The 22,084-nt window shown below is 37.0% G+C and overlaps 1 protein-coding gene across 1 annotated transcript in view; it reads right to left on the minus strand.

Moving 5' to 3' along the window:
• The window catches only part of LOC124804954 (esterase FE4-like), a 103,460-nt gene extending 81,879 nt beyond the window's left edge, over positions 1-21,581 (minus strand). The window contains exons 1-3 of the mRNA XM_047265345.1: positions 21,525-21,581; positions 18,759-18,899; positions 4,410-4,541 (exon numbers count right to left, since the gene is read on the minus strand). Of these exons, the coding sequence (XP_047121301.1) occupies positions 4,410-4,541; positions 18,759-18,899; positions 21,525-21,581 (330 nt within the window). The remainder of the gene's footprint in view (positions 1-4,409; positions 4,542-18,758; positions 18,900-21,524) is intronic.
• Between the last annotated feature and the right edge of the window lie 503 nt (positions 21,582-22,084).

The following is a 22,084-nucleotide window of genomic DNA, read 5'->3' on the forward strand; positions in this document are numbered from 1 at the left end:
GCCACACTTTTCTTACTTTCACTCCACAATGCTATATGGGATTATTTTTTGGTGCAATTCATCAAGCCAAGCTAAAGTTTTCTGGCCACAAAAACGTACAATAAGAGTTATATAATTGTGAAGTCACAAGGATTTAAAGTCATGTAATCTGTTTAAAGAATAGGGACATATTTTGTTTTGTTACTAACTTGTGCACAACGGCCATGACCAGTTCAGAAAATCTGTTTACTATTTACGAAATAAGTGAGGAAGTGTGGAATAAACCGTTTTCCTGTAACAAAACAACAAGAAAAGGCATGAGTTGTGCAAAGTGTAAGGGAAATTCAATTACTCATGTGTAAATGCAACGGATAGAGTGAAAAGCTGGAAATATAGTGATTGTTTTCATACAGAACATGTTTGTGAGAAAGGTTAAAGAATGAGCTCAGAATAGTAAGAAAGGAACTTAAGTATTTGAAAACAATTATATGTGTGCTAACAAACGAACTACAGAAGTGAGAATCAGCCAAGGAAGAAATGTGTATTTACTACAGATTTGAGGCATCCAACATAAAACATGATTCACAACACAGCGTGCATACCACGACACAGAACACAGTTCAAAAAGGAGAGCAATCTAAAGGTGCAGCAATGAAAATGGAAACCTTTGCTCCTGAGAGTGAGTCAGTGAGTATGAGATGCAAAATATTCATTGCCTCTGATAGCCATGGCAGAGTCTGTGCAAGAAACATTTTAAACTTAGCTTCAAATAAATATGATGTTGAAGGGAAAGTGATACCAGGTGCCCCCACTAGTGTAATATTAAAAAAATGCAATGACCTGCATAATCTGACAAATGAAGATTTTGCAGTTATTTTGGCAGGGGCCAATGATGTAGCAAAGAATGAAGCCAACTTGGCAATTCCTTCACTACATAAAGCCTTGTCTGCATTGCAAAATACAGATGTGATTGTAGTTGGTGTACCACACAGACCTGCCTGAATGGTCTTGTGTAAACCAGGAAATTCAATCCACAAACAGAAAACTAAAAAAAAAAATAGCGAAAGGCTTCCATAACACTTGTTTTGTTACTATTCCTAGTAACAAGGAGCTGTATACAGCACATAGACAGCACCTAAATGCAACTGGTAAAGAACTAATTGCCACAAGTATTTATGAATCAGTGGAAACAAACAACAATAGACCTTAAATGGAAGGATACTGCAGTCTCAGACAAAGAATCAGTGAGAATTGTTACTGACACAACTCCAGCACAAATAACAGCAGAATCCTTAAAAGTGAATTCTGTAAGTGTGGAGAGGACAATTACTCAAGAAATAAATATACCCTTGGGATCAGTGCAAAAGTCAGAAGAAGCAGCAAATGATATGGCAGGAAAGAAGACACCATATAAGAAGAGAGGACTACTTGCAAAAAGAAGAATGGCAACTCAAGCTCAAGGAATCAGAATACCAACAGGTGGAATACTGCAGTCAACCTGAAGAAAGAAACCACAACCAATGGACCAGGATTTTTAATGGGATCAGTGGTGGTTTCACAGAAGAAAGCAGTTAACAAACCAATTCATCAAGTGGATGAACAGGTATGTGACTATCGTAACACAGATGATCACAGTGCGTCAAGATTAAAGACATTAGCTGAACCTACAATTTTGAATATAGAGTCAAATTGCTCTCAGAGGAATACAGACAGAAACGAACTACTTACTTTTCTGCAAGTTAAAAAAAATATGTTGTATTAAAAATAAGATTTTAGAATTAGAACATTTATGTAACACTGAGCATGTAGATGCTATATATGTATCTGCACACTGGTTAACACAAGAACAAGTAAATATGTTTGTTCACCAAGGGTATGTTGTGGGAGACATGATACGTACAAAACAGAGAACGAATGGTGGTGCTGAAATTTTTATCAAAGAAGGAATAAAGTTTTCCAGAATTGATTTATCTATGTACTTCTCAGAACTAGAAGGGGAGTTTAGTTGTGTAAAACTAGTGTATGAAAATTTAGTGGCAGTTAGTCTATACAGGTCACAAGATGGTGATGTAAATTTGTTTATTGAAAAATGTGAATTAATAGTTAAAAATACATTGAAGAGTAAAACAAGAATTGCTGTATGTGGTGGTTTCAACATAGAAATGTTAAACACACAGAGGTCAGTTGCATGGACATTTTTGAATATGCTAAGATCATTGGACCTCTATTGTACAAATAACCATGCCACTTGTAAGAATGCCTGCATAGACAATATTGTTGTGAATTTCCATAGGGAAGATTTTACAGTCAGACTTGCAGGAAGTGGACTTGCAGATCATGAGCCACTACTCCCTACACTCTGTAAGAGGCAGCCAGTTAAAACTGAAGAACCTAAGGTAGTAACAGTACGAGGACAAAAGGAAGATTAAATAAGTATGTTTGTTGATAGATTAGAAAGTGCAGATTGGGACTTTATATATAATCGTCAATCTGGAAAAAAGGAAGCTGAAATTACTTTTGATAGCTTCTTTAAAAAGTACACAGATTTATGCTATCCTTGCTCACCAGTAAAAATATATATATAATGATATGAATATAATAGAGGGAAACATTCCACGTGGGAAAAATATATCTAAAAACAAAGAAGATGTGACTTACCAAACGAAAGCGCTGGCAGGTTGATAGACACACAAACATACACACAAAATTCTAGCTTTCGCAACCAATGGCTGCTTCATCAGGAAAGAGGGAAGGAGAGGGAAAGATGAAAGGATGTGGGTTTTAAGGGAGAGGGTAAGGAGTCATTCCAATCCTGGGAGTGGAAAGACTTACCTTAGGGGGAAAAAAGGACTGGTATACACTCGCATACACACACATATCCATCTGGACATACACAGACACAAGCAGACATTTGTAAAGGCAAAGAGTTTGGGCAGGTAGTGAGCTTGGAGTACCTTAGGGTGACATACCTTGGGCTATTCCAGTCACATAGTTCATATGGTTTGATTATATGGGGGCACTCCCCTTACATCAAGAACTTCTTGAAATGACAAAAAAACTCACATGCATAATATGTAAAAGAGGTCATAGGGAGCACTGTTGTCCTCTTTTTTCCAGACTCAGAATACTCACAGTTATAAACTTATACATCTGTGTGTCTGTACTCTATATTAAAAATAATATTTCAGAATTTATTGCCATAAAGGAAATACATGAACACAACACCAGGGCTAAGGGTAATTCATTAGACATACCGTGCCACAGATTAGCAAGAACAGGAAATTCCCACAAAGTAAATCCACTCAAAATGTTCAATAAACTGCCTTTCATGTTCAATCTATGGATACAATTGTTTTAAAAACTAAGTGGTACAGCTGGCTGTCAGATCATCCATTCTATGACATTAAAGAGTTCTTTGAGATGCCTGTGGAGGATCATTTAAAAGTTGTCTGTAGTTAAACATATTATTGTGTGCTGTGGTTAATCATGTGCAATTACATAGTGTATACAATAAACAATACAATAGTATATTATGTTAGATTATAGTATAGCTTATTGCATTAACTTTCAGAAGCTATCCTGGTGTAATTTGGTACACTGCCGTGCTTGAAATGTATTCTATAATGTACTAACATTTGTTTATTTTCTTTATTCTGTATGTACTAGTACATCCTGTATGACAAAGCCAATGTCATTTTAAAATGATCTATGGTGAATAAAGTTCTTGATTCTTGATTTAGAATGATTTCCAGGAACTGGTGTCAGCCATTCTTTAAATTTTGGCTTATCCTCCCATTTCTTCTTGTATTTTTGTGTGTAGCGCATTTTCACCATACTCGGCACAACACAAAGAAATGACTGTTATACCGAATTCCAGAATTTGTAAGATCATAACATATTGATAACTAAACGCAAGTGATAATCTGTCACAGATGGTCAATCAACCCATGATTATATTCATATACATGGAGTCTCATTCTCAGTTTGTTCGTGACCAAGTAGTGATCAGAAAACTGATGTTAAGGAGAAGACAACAATCAAAATGTAATTTATTGTGACCATTAACGACTCACTTCAAATATTTAGAAATATTCTTTAGAATATTACTCACACTTATTGACTAAGTGCTTACAGTAGCGTCTTTTTTATACTGTAAGTAGCTGCACATCACCAGTGTACATTTTGTTAGGACTGAAGTGTTATTATTGGACTGACAGTTCTCAAAAGAACTTCAACCAACATCCTGAAATGTTGTTTATTTGGTTGTTATAGATCGATGTAAACTGCAGGTACCATAGTTCTTCAAATATGTTCACATAGCAAAACAAACAATTCAGTTACCCTCATCCAAACATATACAGTAGACCTTACTGTCAAAAATGCTTAAGATAAATAATTAAATTTTGCTGAAGCTGACCTAACAATCTTACCTCAGGTGTATATACATTCAGAAACAGGCAATCTTCCTGTCCTCTATCAGCTCCAGTATCCAATTGGACACACATTGAGCCAGCTGCTAAAGCATCTCTTACACCATCCCATGGTTGCTTGGCCACAGGGGGCTGGAAATATTACACAAAATGTATTCAACAGTGCAACTGATACTTGTTAAGTCTCCTAAAGCATTAGGTATTTTTGTGACAAGATGAAATATTAAAACAGACATTGTTTGTAAACAATAAATATACTGAAAGCATTACTAAAATATTTCATTTCAGGTCAGTACCAATGATATTTATTTTTATTTACTATATAAACTGAAAAAAGGAAGATGAAGTCTGATGCATTATCACAAACAGGAATTTCAACCATGACCTTGTCAAGTCAGTAAGAGTATTGTCTATGGATGGCAGAGTTCAGGGTACACATTCAACTCCAGCACACAGTTTCAGTTCATCAGGAAGTTTCAAAAGAAGTATATGCCTAGTCAGAGAGTGAAAGGTCCATTTTGGATATTACCAATATTATAGTGACTCACATTAGGATAACCAATGACTATTTACTATAAGTTATTTTTGTTCTAAAGGCTCTATTGAACAACTTAGTAAGACTCACTTTTTCTATAATTTTCTTATGCTAATAATACAGGGTGGTTCAAAAAGAATACCACAACTTTAAAAATGTGTATTTAACGAAAGAAACATAATATAACCTTCTGTTATACATCATTACAAAGAGTATTTAAAAAGGTTTTTTTTTCACTCAAAAACAAGTTCAGAGATGTTCAATATGGCCCCCTCCAGACATACGAGCAATATCAACCCGATACTCCAACTCGTTCCACACTCTCTGTAGCATATCAGGCGTAACAGTTTGGATAGCTGCTGTTATTTCTTGTTTCAAATCATCAATGGTGGCTGGGAGAGGTGGCTGAAACACCATATCCTTAACATACCCCCATAATAAAAAATCGCAGGGGGTAAGATCAGGGCTTCTTGGAGGCCAGTGATGTCGTGCTCTGTCACGGGCTGCCTGGCGGCCGATCCATCGCCTCGGGTAGTTGACGTTCAGGTAGTTACGGACAGATAAGTGCCAATGTGGTGGCGCTCCATCCTGCTGAAATATGAATTGTTGTGCTTCTTGTTCGAGCTGAGGGAACAGCCAATTCTCTAACATCTCCAGATACTGTAGTCCAGTTACAGTAGCACCTTCGAAGAAAAAGGGACCAAAAACTTTATTGGCTGAAATGGCGAACAAATGTACAACTAAATGAAACTTTATAGCTCCCTTAATTTGCCGACAGATAGTGCTTAGCTCTGCCTTTTGTCGTTGCAGAGTTTTAAATTCATAAAGTTGTGGTATTCTTTTTGAATCACCCTGTATAATAGAGGGAAACATTCCACGTGGGAAAAATATATCTAAAAACAAATATGATGTGACTTACCAAACGAAAGTGCTGGCAGGTCGATAGACACACAAACACAAACATACACATTATGCTAATAAATTATACATACTAGTTGGCTTCTGAAACAAAGATGATTAGCTATGAACGTTGTTTTTGTACAATAAAAATTCATCCTAAATATGACATCATTTATTGACTGATTGATTTCTTTATTAATCCTGTAAACATGTCATCATTAAAAACATTGAAAAATTAACAGCTTAAAAAAAATTTCTTACACAATAATTGACTATAAATTTTCTTTTAATATAATTACATTTGTTTTTACTCTTAAATTCATATTATTTCCATATATATTATAACACAGAACTTCTTAGATTAAGTAATCTGTTTCAATTCAGATACTTCATTATCATATAAAAATTTATTTTGTAAATATTTTTATAGTTCTCTTTTGAAAGAGCAGATAGTGTCCATGTCCTTTACATACTGTGTTAATTTTCTATATAATTTGATGGCATGGTACAATAAACTTTTCTCAGTTCTAATTTTATTTTTCTCTCTAGACGTAAGTTATAGCTATCTCAAGTTTCATAACCATGTACTAAATAAATTTCAACACAACAGTCAGTATTTTTTATGTTAAATTTGGAGTGCATAACTTACTGTAGTGATTCCATTATTAAGTATTTTTACATTTACTTCCCACTTTAATTAATAGTCAACATGCATTCCAAGAAATTTTGTGCTTTCCTTATATTATATGGATTCATTATTTATTTTCAGTTCTTAAAATTTGGTTTTTTGTTTATGAGTAACATCAGAGTGCTCATTTTCTTTGTATTAAGTGTGATTTTATTGTTTACTGCTGAGTTATATACAGTGCTAAGTGTTTCTTCAGATTTCTCTCTTAATATTTGTGGTGGCTTGTCAGTGATCAGTACATTTGAGTCATTTGCAGACAATATTTTTTGCCCATCCCTGATGCTTTGTGGGAAGCCATTAATGTAAATTAGGAAGAGAACTGGACCTAGCAGATTACACTGTGCCACTCCTGTATTAGGGTCAGAATTACGTTTTTCAAAACAGTTAGATGTACTTGCTATATGTTTAATTTTCTAGGTATGATTGAACCCATTTTTCCATCCTGCCCCCTTTATTTCCAGTCCTTCTAACTTACTTAAAATATTTTGTGATCCAAAACCAAGGAATATATCTGTCAAACAGTTCCATTTGTCCAATGCTTTTTGGACATGTTTAGTGAGGTATACTGTTGCCAGTTCAGTGTCTTTCCCTAATGGGATCCCAAATTGGTCATTGTAAAGTGGATTTTATTTACTGAAATAGCTCATAAATTCAGTCATTTAAATAGTTGCTATTATTTTTGCAAAACACAGCAAATCAAACCTGATTGAATGATTTATTTATAATGTTAAGTACTGGTGGTGTTAGACTCTCGATGCAGGCCTTAAACAGACAAATTTTAGTTCATCCAAAGCTTCTGGAACTTTATTTTTCACTTTGCAAACTGTTTATAGGCTTACTCCTTTACCATGTGCTGTCACAACACTGAATGCAGTATGCATTTATTTTGTTTTATAATAGAAGAGGCTGTTTGAAACTTTTCCTGAAATCTGGGTTTCCTTGCTGAACTTGCCATTCTTACTTTAGTTTATTGATATTAAGAAAGACAGATAATTTCTCAGCTTCTCGAAAAAATGCATTTATATTAATAAATTTATTGTTACCACGTGTTGGTACATGTTGCACAATAATGTAGGACTTGTGTCCAGTTGATCGGTGGGATAATTTTGTTTCTATCACTCTTTGAAGTACTTATGCTGCACGTGTATCAAGAAGATGAACTGTAATATTGTGCTGTCATAAAAATCTTCATTTCAGACAAGTTACTGATAGCAGAAATTTACCCAAAGTTGATGAAGCTTTATGAGGAGTCTGCTTCTTTGTTCCCTATAATTAAGGAATTGGTGATGATTCAGATGTGGCTTTATTGGGTAACTCCTTGAGTATAACAAAAACATGTCTCCCTGTAAACTACACAAAAGGTTTTTGTTTGAATTTTCCTAGCCAAACAAAGAATAAGAAGTGGAAAAATGAGGTACCAAATTGAGCAGCATGAAATCTAGCTTTGCAAAAGAACATTTAATTTGCTTGAAAATAATTTGGGTAATTAAGAAAAATTTGAGGGAGAATTGCACTATGGATTCTTGTCCAAATTTTCATAGCCAAACAAACAGTGGGAATTGAACAAATAGAGTATCAAATAGTTTGCAATAAAAAATTGCTTGAAAGAAATTAGGGTAATTATGAAAAGTTTAGTTAGTGATTTGAGTGAACATTGAAATATTTCACAAAAAGCTGCTGCTGCTTATGTAAATGAAGTGTCAAATAGTTCATGTCTTCAAGGCTTAGCTGTTTCATGCATTAAAAGTTGCATTTGTGTGATATTTAACTGTAAAAATGGCTTCCTTTGAATCGAGTACTGAATTGAGAACATTTTTTAATGGAAGATACTGTGAAAGCAAATGAGGTGCCAAAAAGTTCGGCTCTTCCAGGTGTAGTTATTTTGCACTCAGGAAATTGGATTGGTATGATATTTGATTTATAAAATGGCTTGTTTCAAATCAAGTATTACATTTAATATGTTTCAAGGACAGATTTCTTAGCAAAACATGAAAAAAAAGTTTTGAAAAAAAGAAAAGAAAGAAATTATTTTGTGAAGTGATTTGTCTGACAAGAATTAAATTAAATAAATTAGAGAAACATTTGATGCATCTTTGAATGATTTTCAAAATCATCTACAGTAAATGAGGTGGCAATTGGGGATGCAAATTCTCTTACCTGATATTTGAAGGATTCTCTGATGAAAAATTTTTGAGACTGAAATTGTTGTAACTTCTTTACATCTTTGTAAACATATAACATAAATGTGTGAAAGCCACATAACAGCAGGCTGTACAGCCTACATAATCCACCAGACAAAATTATAGGACTCTAAGTTAAACACTAAACTTTAAATTTCAAATCAGCATCTCATTTACTGAGGGTGAATTTTAAGTATCTTTCAAAGGTGCATGAAATGTTTCTGTAATCTATTTTTATTTCTTCATTTTAAACAAAACATTCCATCTTCTTTAATTTTAAAAAGAACATTCATATGTAGCATGTCCTAAAGCTGTAACCACAGATGAAAAGCTGAAAAACTGCATAACATGCTGCTGGACAAGTAGTTATTAAGGACTATGAGACAGCTGACATGATAGGCATAGCTAAACAAGTATCCAGTGATCTACATTTTACATGAAGAATGAACTTCAAGAATTTATCTGATTCTGTGTACTAATCTGTAACTGTAGGTGAGACATGGATCTGTCACTTCACCAGTGGAGACAGGAAAGGAAGAGGATGGTTGGAAAGCAAAGAAAAGGTGAAATCAATACTACACAAGATTTCTACACCAGATGGGTGAAAAGTGAAAGCACAGAGGACAGTTTTTTTTTTTTTTTTTTTTTTTTTTTTCAATTGGAGAATTGCAGTAAAAGTTGATTACCATATTTGAAGTAATTTGTTGCTGAAACACATTTTCAGTGTAAAGTTGGTGTTATGTCAGCTGTAAATGGATATTTTTCAGGTCTTTTAGAATTGTGCACAATCTAAGGCATCAATTCACTGATTTATTTATTCATCAATAGAAAAATATACATTGTGTGGATGTAGTCATAGGTTTCTGCAATACTTCTTATTAATATAAACATTCCTCTTACAGTATTTCAGTTAGTTCCACTTTTCTAATCATATCACAAAAATGCTACATTTGCACTGTTTATGAACATTAAGTTACTATTTATAATTGTTTTAAATATTCATGATTTCATTGTGATGGTATTTAAGTACCCACATATGAGAATGTTAATTTTTGGACTAGATACCTTGTCCAAGATCTGACTGAGTTTTGATAAAATGTGCCCATAGTACCACTAGGGGACCTATAGAAACAAAATACAATTAATTTTTTTGACATGCTCTTTTCTGATATTTAAACTGCAGATAATTCGAAATGTCTGTTTTCACTTAACACTACAAGGACCTTTCTGATTTTAAATGTAATACCTTTTTTCACATAACTACATGAACCCCTGCGTTTCATGAAATTTCTACTATAGGAACAGGCCAAATGTGATATTAATGCAAAATATACCATTTCGTCTCCCTTAACACCAATGTTCAGTGATAAATACAATGATGCAATCCAGTTTTACAATTCTAATTCTAGTTGCTGAACTTTATTCTTTATAGGTTGTATATTTTGATGAAATACTGTTAAACATGTAGTTCCACTTATCGTAGTGGTTTCCTCCTCTTCGTGCCTGAAGCTAAAAAATCCTTCAGATGGGATGGTGGCACTATTTTTTACCTGCTTGTTACACAACACATTTCACTTGCAGTTGCTTTCTTTTTTTCTTTTGGTGGTGTTTCTGTGTCACTTACTGCTATTGTTGCTGTGAGTGCAGATGGATTACAGTTGTTTCCTCTTCTTCTGCTGGTGAAGCTTCATTGTGCTCAGCTGTTATTGTAGTTGTTGTGAGTGTAGATGGATACACAGTGACAGTTTCCTCATCCTCTGGATAGCTGGTAAAGAAGGACTCTGCCAGCCTTTGACAACCCTGGCTGTGTACAATGCTTTGCATGCCTTTTTTTCATATGGCAATGGGACAGTGTCACAGTTCTCTTTTCCATGATGAACACTTTCCAGGAACACTTTAATTCTCTGACTGAGTAATGAAATGAAATGAAATGTCATGTGGCTAGGGCCTCCTGTCGGGTAGACCGTTCGCCTGGTGCAGGTCTTTCGATTTGACGCCACTTCGGTGACCTGCGCGTCGATGGGGATGAAATGATGATGATTAGGACAACACAACACCCAGTCCCTGAGCGGAGAAAATCTCCGACCCAATGATTTGCCTCTTTTATTCAGATTCACCCTATTTGCTGTAAAGTGTTTTCTTTCCAGGTCGTCTATGCTGAGAAAAGAAGCATTTGGCAAATCTGTCTGTATGTCATGCTGGCCTTTTGGATCTCTTTGTTTATAACAGAATATGCTGTAAGGTCATGCCTATGTGGTATGCCTATCACAATCACATTTCGATTGTCAATTTTACTCAAAGTGTCTCTTAGAACTGTCGTTGCAATTTTGAGTTTGTTTTTGTACAGAACATTAGTGCCACCTAGAATTAAGAGAATGGGGAAATGTTGGACAAAGTGTACTGACCTCAAAACAGGATACTTTTTGAAAATTACAAATATATGTTTACCTCAAGAAACAGCCATTCAGTGCAAACAAAACGACCTCTCTTCTTCTTTCTATAGCTAGTATGTGATTCCAAGCATTGAAAATATATGACATCTCCTGAATATTCAAATGCATTGTTACGTTGCCCATTAGCTTCTTTAAGTGTTATGCATTAAATTGATTTTGTAATATTTAATAGGCATAAGTGCCAATAATGTTGAGAAATGTATGACATTAGAGAGCTCCAAATCATGTCATTACAAGTTACCTGAGGGTTAATCATAAATTTTTAATTATCCCTCCTAAAGAAATTTATGCAATTAATATTTTATAGGCTTCCAAGTAAGCGACTGTAGTCCCGATAAACAAGACGATAGAGGAAAAAGCCAAAAATCAGTCATCGATCAGTTTTCAACATCTTACTTGACATTTTGACTATGAGAAAACTTGCTGCCCACAGGTTTCTGTGGTTGCTCACACACACTGAAAAAGCTTGCCAACTTGCAGTGTGAAAATGTTGCAGCTGTGTCAGGCCAATCCAGATGCTTTCTTTAGCTGCCTCATCACCATGGATGAATACTGGGTGTACTACTATAACCTCAAGAAAAGGAGCAAAGCAACTATGGAAACATTTGGATTCACCTCAGCAAAAAAGGCAAGGACCCTACCAACACTGGATGGATATCGTGGTATGGTGCTACTAACAGGTCATGCTCATGAAGGAAAACCAATGCAATAGCAGATGACTGAAATCTCCTTATGTGGCTAGTGGGGGCTGATAATATGAAAATCATGGGAAGCTGTCCAAGGGACTGTTTTTGCTCCAGGCTGCCCCAGCTCAGTCTGCACAAGGCACATTCACACATGCTCCTTCTTCGTGATATAAAATTTTGTCTCATCCCTCTGTTCTTCTTAAACAGCAGTCAGTGACTTCTTCTTTCCTTCTTCTTCTTTCTGAAATGTTTCTCCTTATGCAAGTTGTTCACCAAGCTTCTTTAAGTCTTCTCTTTTCTCCCACACTCTAGCGTCCAGCATTTCCTCTCATTTTAGTCATCTCTGATTCACATCATCCTTCAGCTGGTCTCCCCATCTCATTTGTGTTCTTCTAATTGGTCATCTTCCATATTCTGTAGCTCTTTTTTATAGTCTTTCTTTGTCCATCTTTTAATATGGCCAAATCATTTCATCCTATTTTTCCCAATAGATTCCTTTAGGGGGTCGATCTGAAGTGTATTTTGTATTGTTTCATTTCCTATCCTATAATTTCTCATCTTTCCCTGGATCCCTCATAGAAAGTGCATCTTTGTTGCTTGTATTCTACTCTGTTCCTTCTTCATCCAGGTCCAACATTTTGAGCCATAGGTCAAAATTGACAGATAATATGACTGACATATCATGCTCTTTGTTTTGGCAGGTATTTTCCAATTCATGATTCAGATTCAGATTCAGACTCAGATTCAGATTCAGATTCTTTATTAGTCATTCAGCATTGTTACATGCAATAGACTTCGTCAGTTCACTTAACTTATTAATTTTACAAAAAAAATTTTTTACACATTTAAGTTGATATTAGGCATTTCTAATACACAGTAATAAAATTTTGAATAATTTTCTATTCTCTCCAAAGTCATTAGGACGTTACCAAATGTGAACAGGAGGAAAATTACATGAGGAAGATGGACAATGGAGACAGTACATTGAATAAAAAGTCCAAATGACTATCCAAGAATGAAAAGCAAATGTGTGGCAAGTCCTACAAGCAAAACAATGATGTATAGTGATAACAATGCAAGGGCACTGCAAGATCACAGCTGAAGACAGAACTGCAATGCTAGCTTTAAAGAGTGATGTAAGCACTGATAGGCCAGCAAGGTGGGCATGCTTCTGTGGCCAGCGCTGCAATGGCTATAGCAGTGCTTGCAGATGTATCAGTGCCATTTACTAGCTGTCATTACAGTTCATGTCTCCCAGTGGGCTTTCAAAATCCCCAGGGCAGGGTACCAGACAGCTCCCTCCTGAAATGGTCATGTAGGGGAAGGAGGGACTTGGGAAATGCTGTGAACATGTGGCACAATTGGTGTTGCAGCACTGAAGCCCTCTGGCAGGTGGGAGGAGCTGGAGATGTCCAGCAATTATGTGTTGCAGCAGCATGGGTGACATCAGATGAAGGTACAGTGGCTGCAGTGAGGCCTCGACCTTCATGTTTCCATCCATGTAAACTGCCACTGGTGATCTGAGGTGCAAGTTTAAGTCATGTGGTCATGGGACTGACAAGGGAGGGCTTCCTAAGTCTCATTCAGCAACTAATGGAGATGCAGATGATAGGTCTGTATGGAGTTGGTTGTACAAAAAAGTGCTCCAAACCCCTGAAAGTGCCAACCATCATGAGGCATTGCCAATGGTTGTTAACCATCATAGCCAGCATCCATGCAACATTTACCTCATTTGAGTGTGTCCACACTACTGTGCTCAGTGTATAGTGCCCTATGTACCAGATGCAGAATTTCTGTGGCTGTGGGGCTGCGAGATAGAGGAGAGTATTCAGTTGCCATCCACAGAGGAGCTCTGCTGAGCTACAATCATGAATGGGGAGTGGTCCTATACATGCTCAGGAATGTCATGAGTGCAACCACGGTGGTGATGGTTCCCACTGCTTTTAATATTTGCTGCTTAATGCTCACACCATATACTCTGCCTCACTATTGGAGATTGGGTCAAACAGCAGACTAAAGAGGTATTTGATACCATTTGAAATGCAGAATTGGTTGAAGGCTGTCACCATTAATTGAGGACCATTATCTGTCGCAGCGGTGCAGGGAAGTCCTTCTATGATGATAATCTGGGTAACTGTGCACCTGCTATGGTGGATACCATGCTGACCATGTATGACCAGTTAGAGTAGGCATCTATGACAGTGAGCCACTTGGAATCCAGAAAGAGGGCTGCGAAATTCAAATTAATGTGGCCCCAATGGTGATGAGGAATTGGCTGGGGGATAAAAGATTGAGGTGGAGTAGTAGTGTGCCGGATGACATCAAAACAGCTGCATACCAAGTCCTCCACGTCCTTGTTCAGTCCTGGCCAGTATGCACGTTGACACATGAGACCCTTAATCTGTGACATACCCCACTGCCTGTAACGAAGGAGTAGTAAAACTTGAGGCTACACTGGATGGCCAGGATGATGTCACAGCATCTGCATCAGTGTTGAGCAGGAGAACATCAGTGATGACGAGAAACAGTGAGAGAGGTGATTCTGGTCCTGGAGGTCCAGACTGGCACTCTTGGGAAAATATGAAGGCCATTCATGGAGCATATAGTGCATGACAAGGTCTAATATAGGGTCACAGCACTGATCTGAGCAGACATAATGGAAAACCCAACCCAGACATGTCATCATTCCACATCTATGTGCAGCCATGAGCTCTTCTTATAGTTAAAGGCCAGGTCTGGTTCCACAGGCAGGTAGATAGTGTGTCGACATTTGTGTGTTACATTGTGGTTGGTTTAATTGTAAGAGCTGAGATAAAGCACCTAATGCTGGAACCATTGTATTGCTCCAAAAATAGGGACTTGGGCCAAAGAGCACTACCAACAGGCTGTGGACTGTAATAAGTGTAAACTTGGTCCAAAATGGCTAAACATGGAATTTCCTAATTACAAAGATAATTGTCAAAGCTTCTTTTTCCATCTGCGAGCAGTTCTTTTGAATGGGTGTCAGTTCCACAGTACTGTCATCATTCCTATGTCCAGCACTGTACTGCACCAGAGTCGTATGGAGAGATATCTTCAGCTAAAACCAGTTGACATGATGGGGAAAAGGGTGTAAGGCAGCAGATGCTGCAGCAGGTGCTTCAGCTATGTAAAAACATGCTCACAGACAGTTGTCCACCTGTAGTGAATGCCTTTCTTCTATGATTTGTTTAACAGCAGCATAATCTGAGCCACTTGTGGGAAGAAACTTATGATAATAATCCATCTTCCTCAAACAACCCTGCAGCTCCTGTAACTTTGTGGGGTGTCAATAACCATGACAATGTGGTCAGGGGGTTATATCCCTTCTTTGTTGAGCAAGTGTCCAAGGTATTCTACTTTTTTCTGGAAAAACTGACATTTGTGTAAGTGGCACTTGAGCCATCCATCAAGCATGGTGGTAAATAGGTTGCATAGGTGGTCCTGATGCATAGTGTCAGTGACAGTTAAGTTATCAAAGTACTGACTACAAGCAGGGATGGACATGACTAGCTGTTTCAGGGACCTATGGAAAATTGACAGAGTGGAAGAGATCCCAAAAGGCAAGCATCTGAAGGGAGTGTTGATAACCAAGATGCTTTATGGCTTCTCATCTAGCAGAATCTGCAAATATGTGTCAGCCAAATCAGTCTCAGAAAAATATTCACCACCAGCCAGTGTTGTGAGGAGGTCCTCAATACATGATGTAGGTAGGTTTCCACTTGTGCTGAGCCTAGAGTGTGCCACAGATTTCCAGGCTCATATCTGCTTGTGTTCAGATGCAGCACCCTGTTTCTATCACACATGACACCTTACCGTCTCCCTACAGATGGCCATTAAGCAGGAACTTGATTGCTTTCAGAAGACTGGAATGACTGAACCTGTTAAAACCGGCAGTTGGGCTACACCCCTGGCAGTAGTCAAGAAACCCAGACGTTCACTCCAGCTACATTGAGACATTAAAGAATCACTTGAAGTTCATGCACCTTCCCTTGAAACATGTGGGAAACTGGGTCTGATTGTTCTGACAGTTTATGGCAGATAATTTGGGACTGGCCATTTTGCCGCAATGGGTGCAGTGTGTCCAATGATCTGGGCAGTCCACACATGGGTGTGCTGTGAAACAGTCATGAGATGAAGGAAGATCCCACTGCCCACACTGATAGGGTATGGATGACTGATCAGGGGCCATTCCCAAAGAATGAGCAATTTTCAAAATATTGCCCAAGGTAGGGTTGTCCAACTTGAGAGCAGCAATGCATGTTCCCAGATCAGGAGCCAACTGGACAGCTATGTCACAGATCAAAGAGTCTGCATATGAGATTTCACAAGGTAAGTTCACACTAATGAAACCAAAATGGTGACTCAGCCCTTGAAAATTAATCATCCATGAGTAATACAACTTGTCAGATTGCTGATTCTACAAGGATCTTTCTTATGCCTTTACTTGCATGGTTTCTTGTTGACAATATATTATATTTTGTGCAATGATGTTGTGTCAGGTGATATAACTGAACCTGTGCAACATTTTGTTGGAGCAGATGCTTTTTTTTCCCAGGGATACTGCTGTCTATTGGTGGAAGAATCTAGAACTATCTTTTGTGGCATGAGATGGATGTGCAGGCTTCAAGCAACAGTCTTCACCTTAATACCTAGGTAACAGTTGACAACACATATACAGTTTTTATTAGTTTACATTGTCTATGGATGGATAAATAAATGAATAGAACAGAAATAAATAAAACAGCACACACTGTTAAAAAGCTATGAAAATGAGCCATTAAGATGCCTGCCAAATATCTAATCAATAGGTAGACAAAATCAAACAAAGGAAAATCAAGGATGGAATGTAACAACATTATGAAAAGGATAGCTGCTACTCACCATGTAGCAGAGATGCTGGGTTGCAGATAGGCACAACAAAAATAGTGTCAGAAAACAAGACCTTTGTGAAAAACAGACACACACACTCACACTCATGCAAATGCAAGTCACATACACATGACCACAGTCTCTGGCTACTGAGGCCGGATAAACAAAGGCTCTTTCCAGATTGTCGAGTGTAACTGGTATGATATTAGTTGTCACAGCTAACTTCCACACTTATTGACATTTTGTCTCCATTTGTCAAACTCTCATCTGTGCTGATAAGCTCTTTGTCAACACATTGACAGATAACATTGTACAATAGATGAAAATTGTCTGAGATTACCTTTTAAGGTCAATTAAGGAACACACATCAAAAAAAGATTTACATCACTTCACTTCCAAGATTTCCAGAACCTTTGCAGAAAATTGGAATAGAGATCAACATAAACATCATTTCTGCCATTTTTATTGCTCGTGAGAACCACACAATGCATGTTGTACCACCATTCAGCGAGACCTTGAGAGGTGGTGGTCCAGATTGCTGTACACACTGGTATCTCTAATACCCAATAGCACATCTTCTTGCATTGATGCATGCTTGTATTCGTCATGGCATATTATCCACAAGTACATCAAGACACTGTTGGTCCAGACTGCCTCACTCCTCAATGGAGATTTGGTGTAGATCCCTCAGCACGGTTGGTGGGTCACGTCATCCATAAACAGCATTTTTCAATCGATCCCAGGCATATTCGATAGGGTTCATGTCTGGAGAACATGCTGGCCACTCTAGTTGACTGATTTTGTTATCCTGACAGAAGTCATTCACAAGACGTGCATGATGGGGGTGTGAATTGTCAGTCCATGAAGATGAATGCCTCGACAATATGCAGCCGATAAGGTTGCACTACTGGTCAGAGGATGGCATTCACGTATCATACAGCCATTACAGCACCTTCCATGACCACCAACTACATCTGTCAGCCCCACATAATGCCACCCCAAAACAGCAGGGAACCTCCACCTTGCTGCAGTTGCTGGACAATGTGTCTAAGGCATTTAGCCTGACCAGGTTGCCTCCAAACATGTCTCTGATGATTGTCTAGTTGAAAACATATGCAACACTCATCAGTGAACAGAACGTGATGCCAATCCTGAGCAGTCCATTCGGGATGTTGTTGGGCCCATCTGTTCTGCACTGCATGGTGTCATGGTTGAAAAGATGGATCTCACCACGGATGTTGGGAGTGAATTTGCACATCATGTAGCCTATTGCACACAGTTTGATTCATAACACAACATCCTGTGACTGCACAAAAAGCATTACTCAAGATGGTGGCACTGCTGTCAGGGTCCCTCTGAGCCACAATCCACAGGTAGCAGTTATCCACTGCAGTAATAGCCCTTGGGATGCCTGAACGAGGCATGTCATCGACAGTTCCTGTCTCTCTGTGTCTCTTCCATGACCGAACAACATCGCTTTGGTTCACTCCAAGATGCCTGGAAACTTCCCTTGTTGAGAGCCCTTCCTGGCACAAAGTAACAATGCAGGCACAATTGAAGCATGCTATTGACTGTCTAAGCACGGTTGAACTACAGACAACACGAGCTGTGTACCTCCTTCCTTGTGGAATGACTGGAACTGATTGGCTATCAGACCCCCTCTGTCTAATGGGTGCTGCTCATGCTTTTGGCGGGTTTAGTGATATCTCTGAACAGTGAAATGGACTGTGTTTATGATACAGTATACATAGTCAACATTTATCATGAGGAGTTCTGGGAACAGGGGTGGTGTAAAACTTTTTTTGATGTGTGCATTAGGCACCTTTATGATGATTACTTGAGATTATTCACAATATCAACAAGTATCAGAAAATTGGCAAAACATGTAAAAAACTGATTATTTTTGTAATTAGCAAACATTAATTCAAATAAATATAAAAATATTAAACAGTAAATACTGTAACAGTCAGAATAAAGGAAAAAGTATGGAAATGAGCTTGAAAATCCATTTGTTTACCTGGAAACGCAGTGTTCCAACAGGAGGCTCTGCATAGGGCACTCCTTTGAAAGTATACATAGTTTGCCCTGATACAGACTGTTCTGCCTGACCTCTAAGACTGCCAAGGGATGTTTGAACAGTGACATAGTTGCTTTGTGCCTGAAAATGTTCAACTGAAATGAAACTTAAAAGTAATGTTTTAAAGTGGTTAATTTCAAATATCAAATCTTACTAACTCTTAATGCTACCTTTGTATAGGTAATGCCTTGAATTACCCCAATGACTCTAGTCACTCAGACATATGGATAGTTAACAGCAACTTCTTCTTTTATAATGAAATATAGAAATTAAATTCCTTATTTTAATCACATTCCTATTAATGCAAGTACTGTAAGTTAACCACTTTTCAGCTTCTCTCAACACACAGTGTTCAGATCCTAGCATATGAACATCTATTGTAGCATGAAGAATGTAATAAAAGCTTATCTAAAACTAATTACAGACAGTAGTTTAAAATAACCATGAACTTAAAAACAACCAAATAAACATACTAATAACTGTGTGCTAATTGTGTAAAAGAAAAGAAATTGGTTGGATATATTTTGCAGGGACAAAGGAACATTGAAAAACTATATCAGAAAAAAGCAATGGAGCAACAGAGATGCAAAATCTTCTACTACATGTTGATTTTGAAAAGACACAGCTCTAAAACTCTTTGACAATCTACTCATTGAATCAAAGTGTCTGACATACAACCATGGTTCTGTATTGTGGTGGTACTCAACAAGTTCCCATCTGCCAGAAGGCAAATACAAATCCCTTTAGCATTATGGTCCTTTTGTTATTTGAAAGTTAGAAATTGGATGTCACTTCTAGTGTCTCAGTTACTTCAAATTCATTTTCAAAACTTCTGTTTATTAATTAAGCATATCATTGCAGCTGTGGTAAACTACAATAGATTCAAAACTGTCACTTAAAAATGAATATACAGAGCAGAACAGACACTGTACTTTTCCATACTTTCCTGTACAGCTGATTGCTTCAAATGTTTCTGTTTATTTCTACAAGGAGTAAGTAAGTTTTTATAGATTTGGCCTTGATAAAAAGCAAAATTTTCATTTTTTTTCTTCAACGAATCATCTTTTCTCAAGTTTCACCATTATCAATAACTTTTCTTTTAATTTTCTTGTAGTATATATTGTTTTTCATGTTGCTGTCTGTCCTCTACAGTACAGTTGATATTTCATAGTTTGTCACCTGTCATTTTTGTAGTTCACACATTGCCAACACTGTATCAACTGTGTTCATAACACAGACTGATCACTGTTTAAAATACATTTAACTTCTTAAACAATGGAAAATCCAGGATGGAATGTAACAATATCATGAGAAGGAAAGTTGCTACTCACCATATAGCGGAGACACTGAGTCGCAGATAGGCACAACAAAAAGACTCTCCCAATTACAGATTTCGGCCATTAAGGCCTTTGTCAACAATAGACTCACATATGCGTGCACACACACACGCAAATGCAATGTGTGTGTGTGAGCTACGTTTGTGTGAATGTGGCATTTGTGTCAATGTGTGTGTGTGTGTGTGTGTGTGTGTGTGTGTGTGTGTGTGTCTTGTTGAAGAAGGCCTTACTGGCCAAAAATCTATAATTGTGAGAGTCTTTTTGTTGTGCCTGTCTGCGACTCAGTATCTGCTCTATATAGTGAGTAGCAACTTTTCTTCTCATGATATTATTATTTAACTTTTTAACTTGCATTTAATTTCTTAACTCCTCTGCCATTAAAATAATTCTTGTTTATGACACACTTAGCTGTTCTGCTGTTAATTGTATCTACAGCATACACTGTATGATCTTTCATGATACATTTAAGAGCTCTCCCAGTGTTCCCACAATATGGGAACAACAAAAATTGCAAATGACTACTGTACTGCAGAAGACAGACAGTGACACAAGTAACAACAAAAGTGATTAATACAAATAAAAGAAAACATACTGCTGCAGAAACACTATCAAAACATGTATGAAAGAAGAAAAGACAAGTAATTTTGTGGCGTAACTTTCCAAAATGTATTTCACTTTAAAGCAAACATGGATGCAAAATGTGAGCCCTTACAAAGAAAACAACCTCTGTATGAAGACCCTGATAAAGCTTTGAAGCTTCTTGCGCTACATATTTTTAACTATCAAGATCCCCAGAAAAGCTATAATTTTAATCTGTGCAAGAAACTTTCAAATTGTATTATTAGCACAGAAAAGACCCCATTATTCATAAATAAATTAAAAAATTGTTTAGAGACATTGTTTCAATGCAATATTAAAGAATATTTGGAGCTAGACATTAGCACTTCAACAATATTTTTAAAAAATCTATTCAGTTCATAAATCAAATTACACACAGGTATTTCCTTTTTTTGGAAGGTGGAGTTGGGGGATTGGGGCTGGGATGGGGTAATTGGGGGTGAGGTGGAGGGGGGTGGGGGGGGGGGTGGGGGTGGAGATACAGCTGAAACAAATTTTCCCAAGATCATATCGCACAAGTATTACTTCCCAGAGACATAGTCCAAGATTAGTGTGCAATTTTAACAAATAAAGATTATGGAAAAGTAACTTAAGAAATATTTATAAGTATAAACCTATCTGCCACAATATCTAGTGACTGAATCTTCTGCTGGCCTAAATTTCTAATTTAAGATACAGGCATATACATCGCAGTAACATTTTACATCTGTCCTGTATTCAGAAAAGATTGTTTAATGGAAGACTAACTTACCACACAATACTGAATTAGGAAAATTATTGCAAAACAGTTTTGTAAATTGGATCTCATGTTATCCAGTAATATAAGGCACTAGGACTGTGTACGTGATTTCTTAGACATTAAAAAACCATTTGGTTTCATATTTATAGATTGAGGTGTTTATTTATCTATCATTAACACTTTATCAGCAGTTAAGTGCGATAAAATTTCATATCAGACTCATACAGAAACAAACAAACTCATTTGCGAGCTTCATGATTTTAAAGTACTTACATCTTAATCTGATAGCTGTATCTTAAAAACTCTTGTTTGTGCTTCACTCACTTAGATAATAAGTGAAAGCATCACACCTACCAGCAGAGTATTTGAAAACATGTTAGGACTTCTCCACTCATTATGAGAACTATAAAAATTCAAAAGAGACTGAACAACTGATGTTAAATTTACACAGTAAAATATTTTCATGATCCGATAGTCACACCATAGTGTCATAAACCAATAGCATAAAAGTGTACTTTATTACCCTACACATTTTTCCTGAAATTCATTTTATCCAGTAGTTTCTGGCTAGT

The sequence above is a fragment of the Schistocerca piceifrons genome, chromosome 1 (assembly GCF_021461385.2).
Source record: "Schistocerca piceifrons isolate TAMUIC-IGC-003096 chromosome 1, iqSchPice1.1, whole genome shotgun sequence".
NCBI lineage: Eukaryota > Metazoa > Arthropoda > Insecta > Orthoptera > Acrididae > Schistocerca > Schistocerca piceifrons.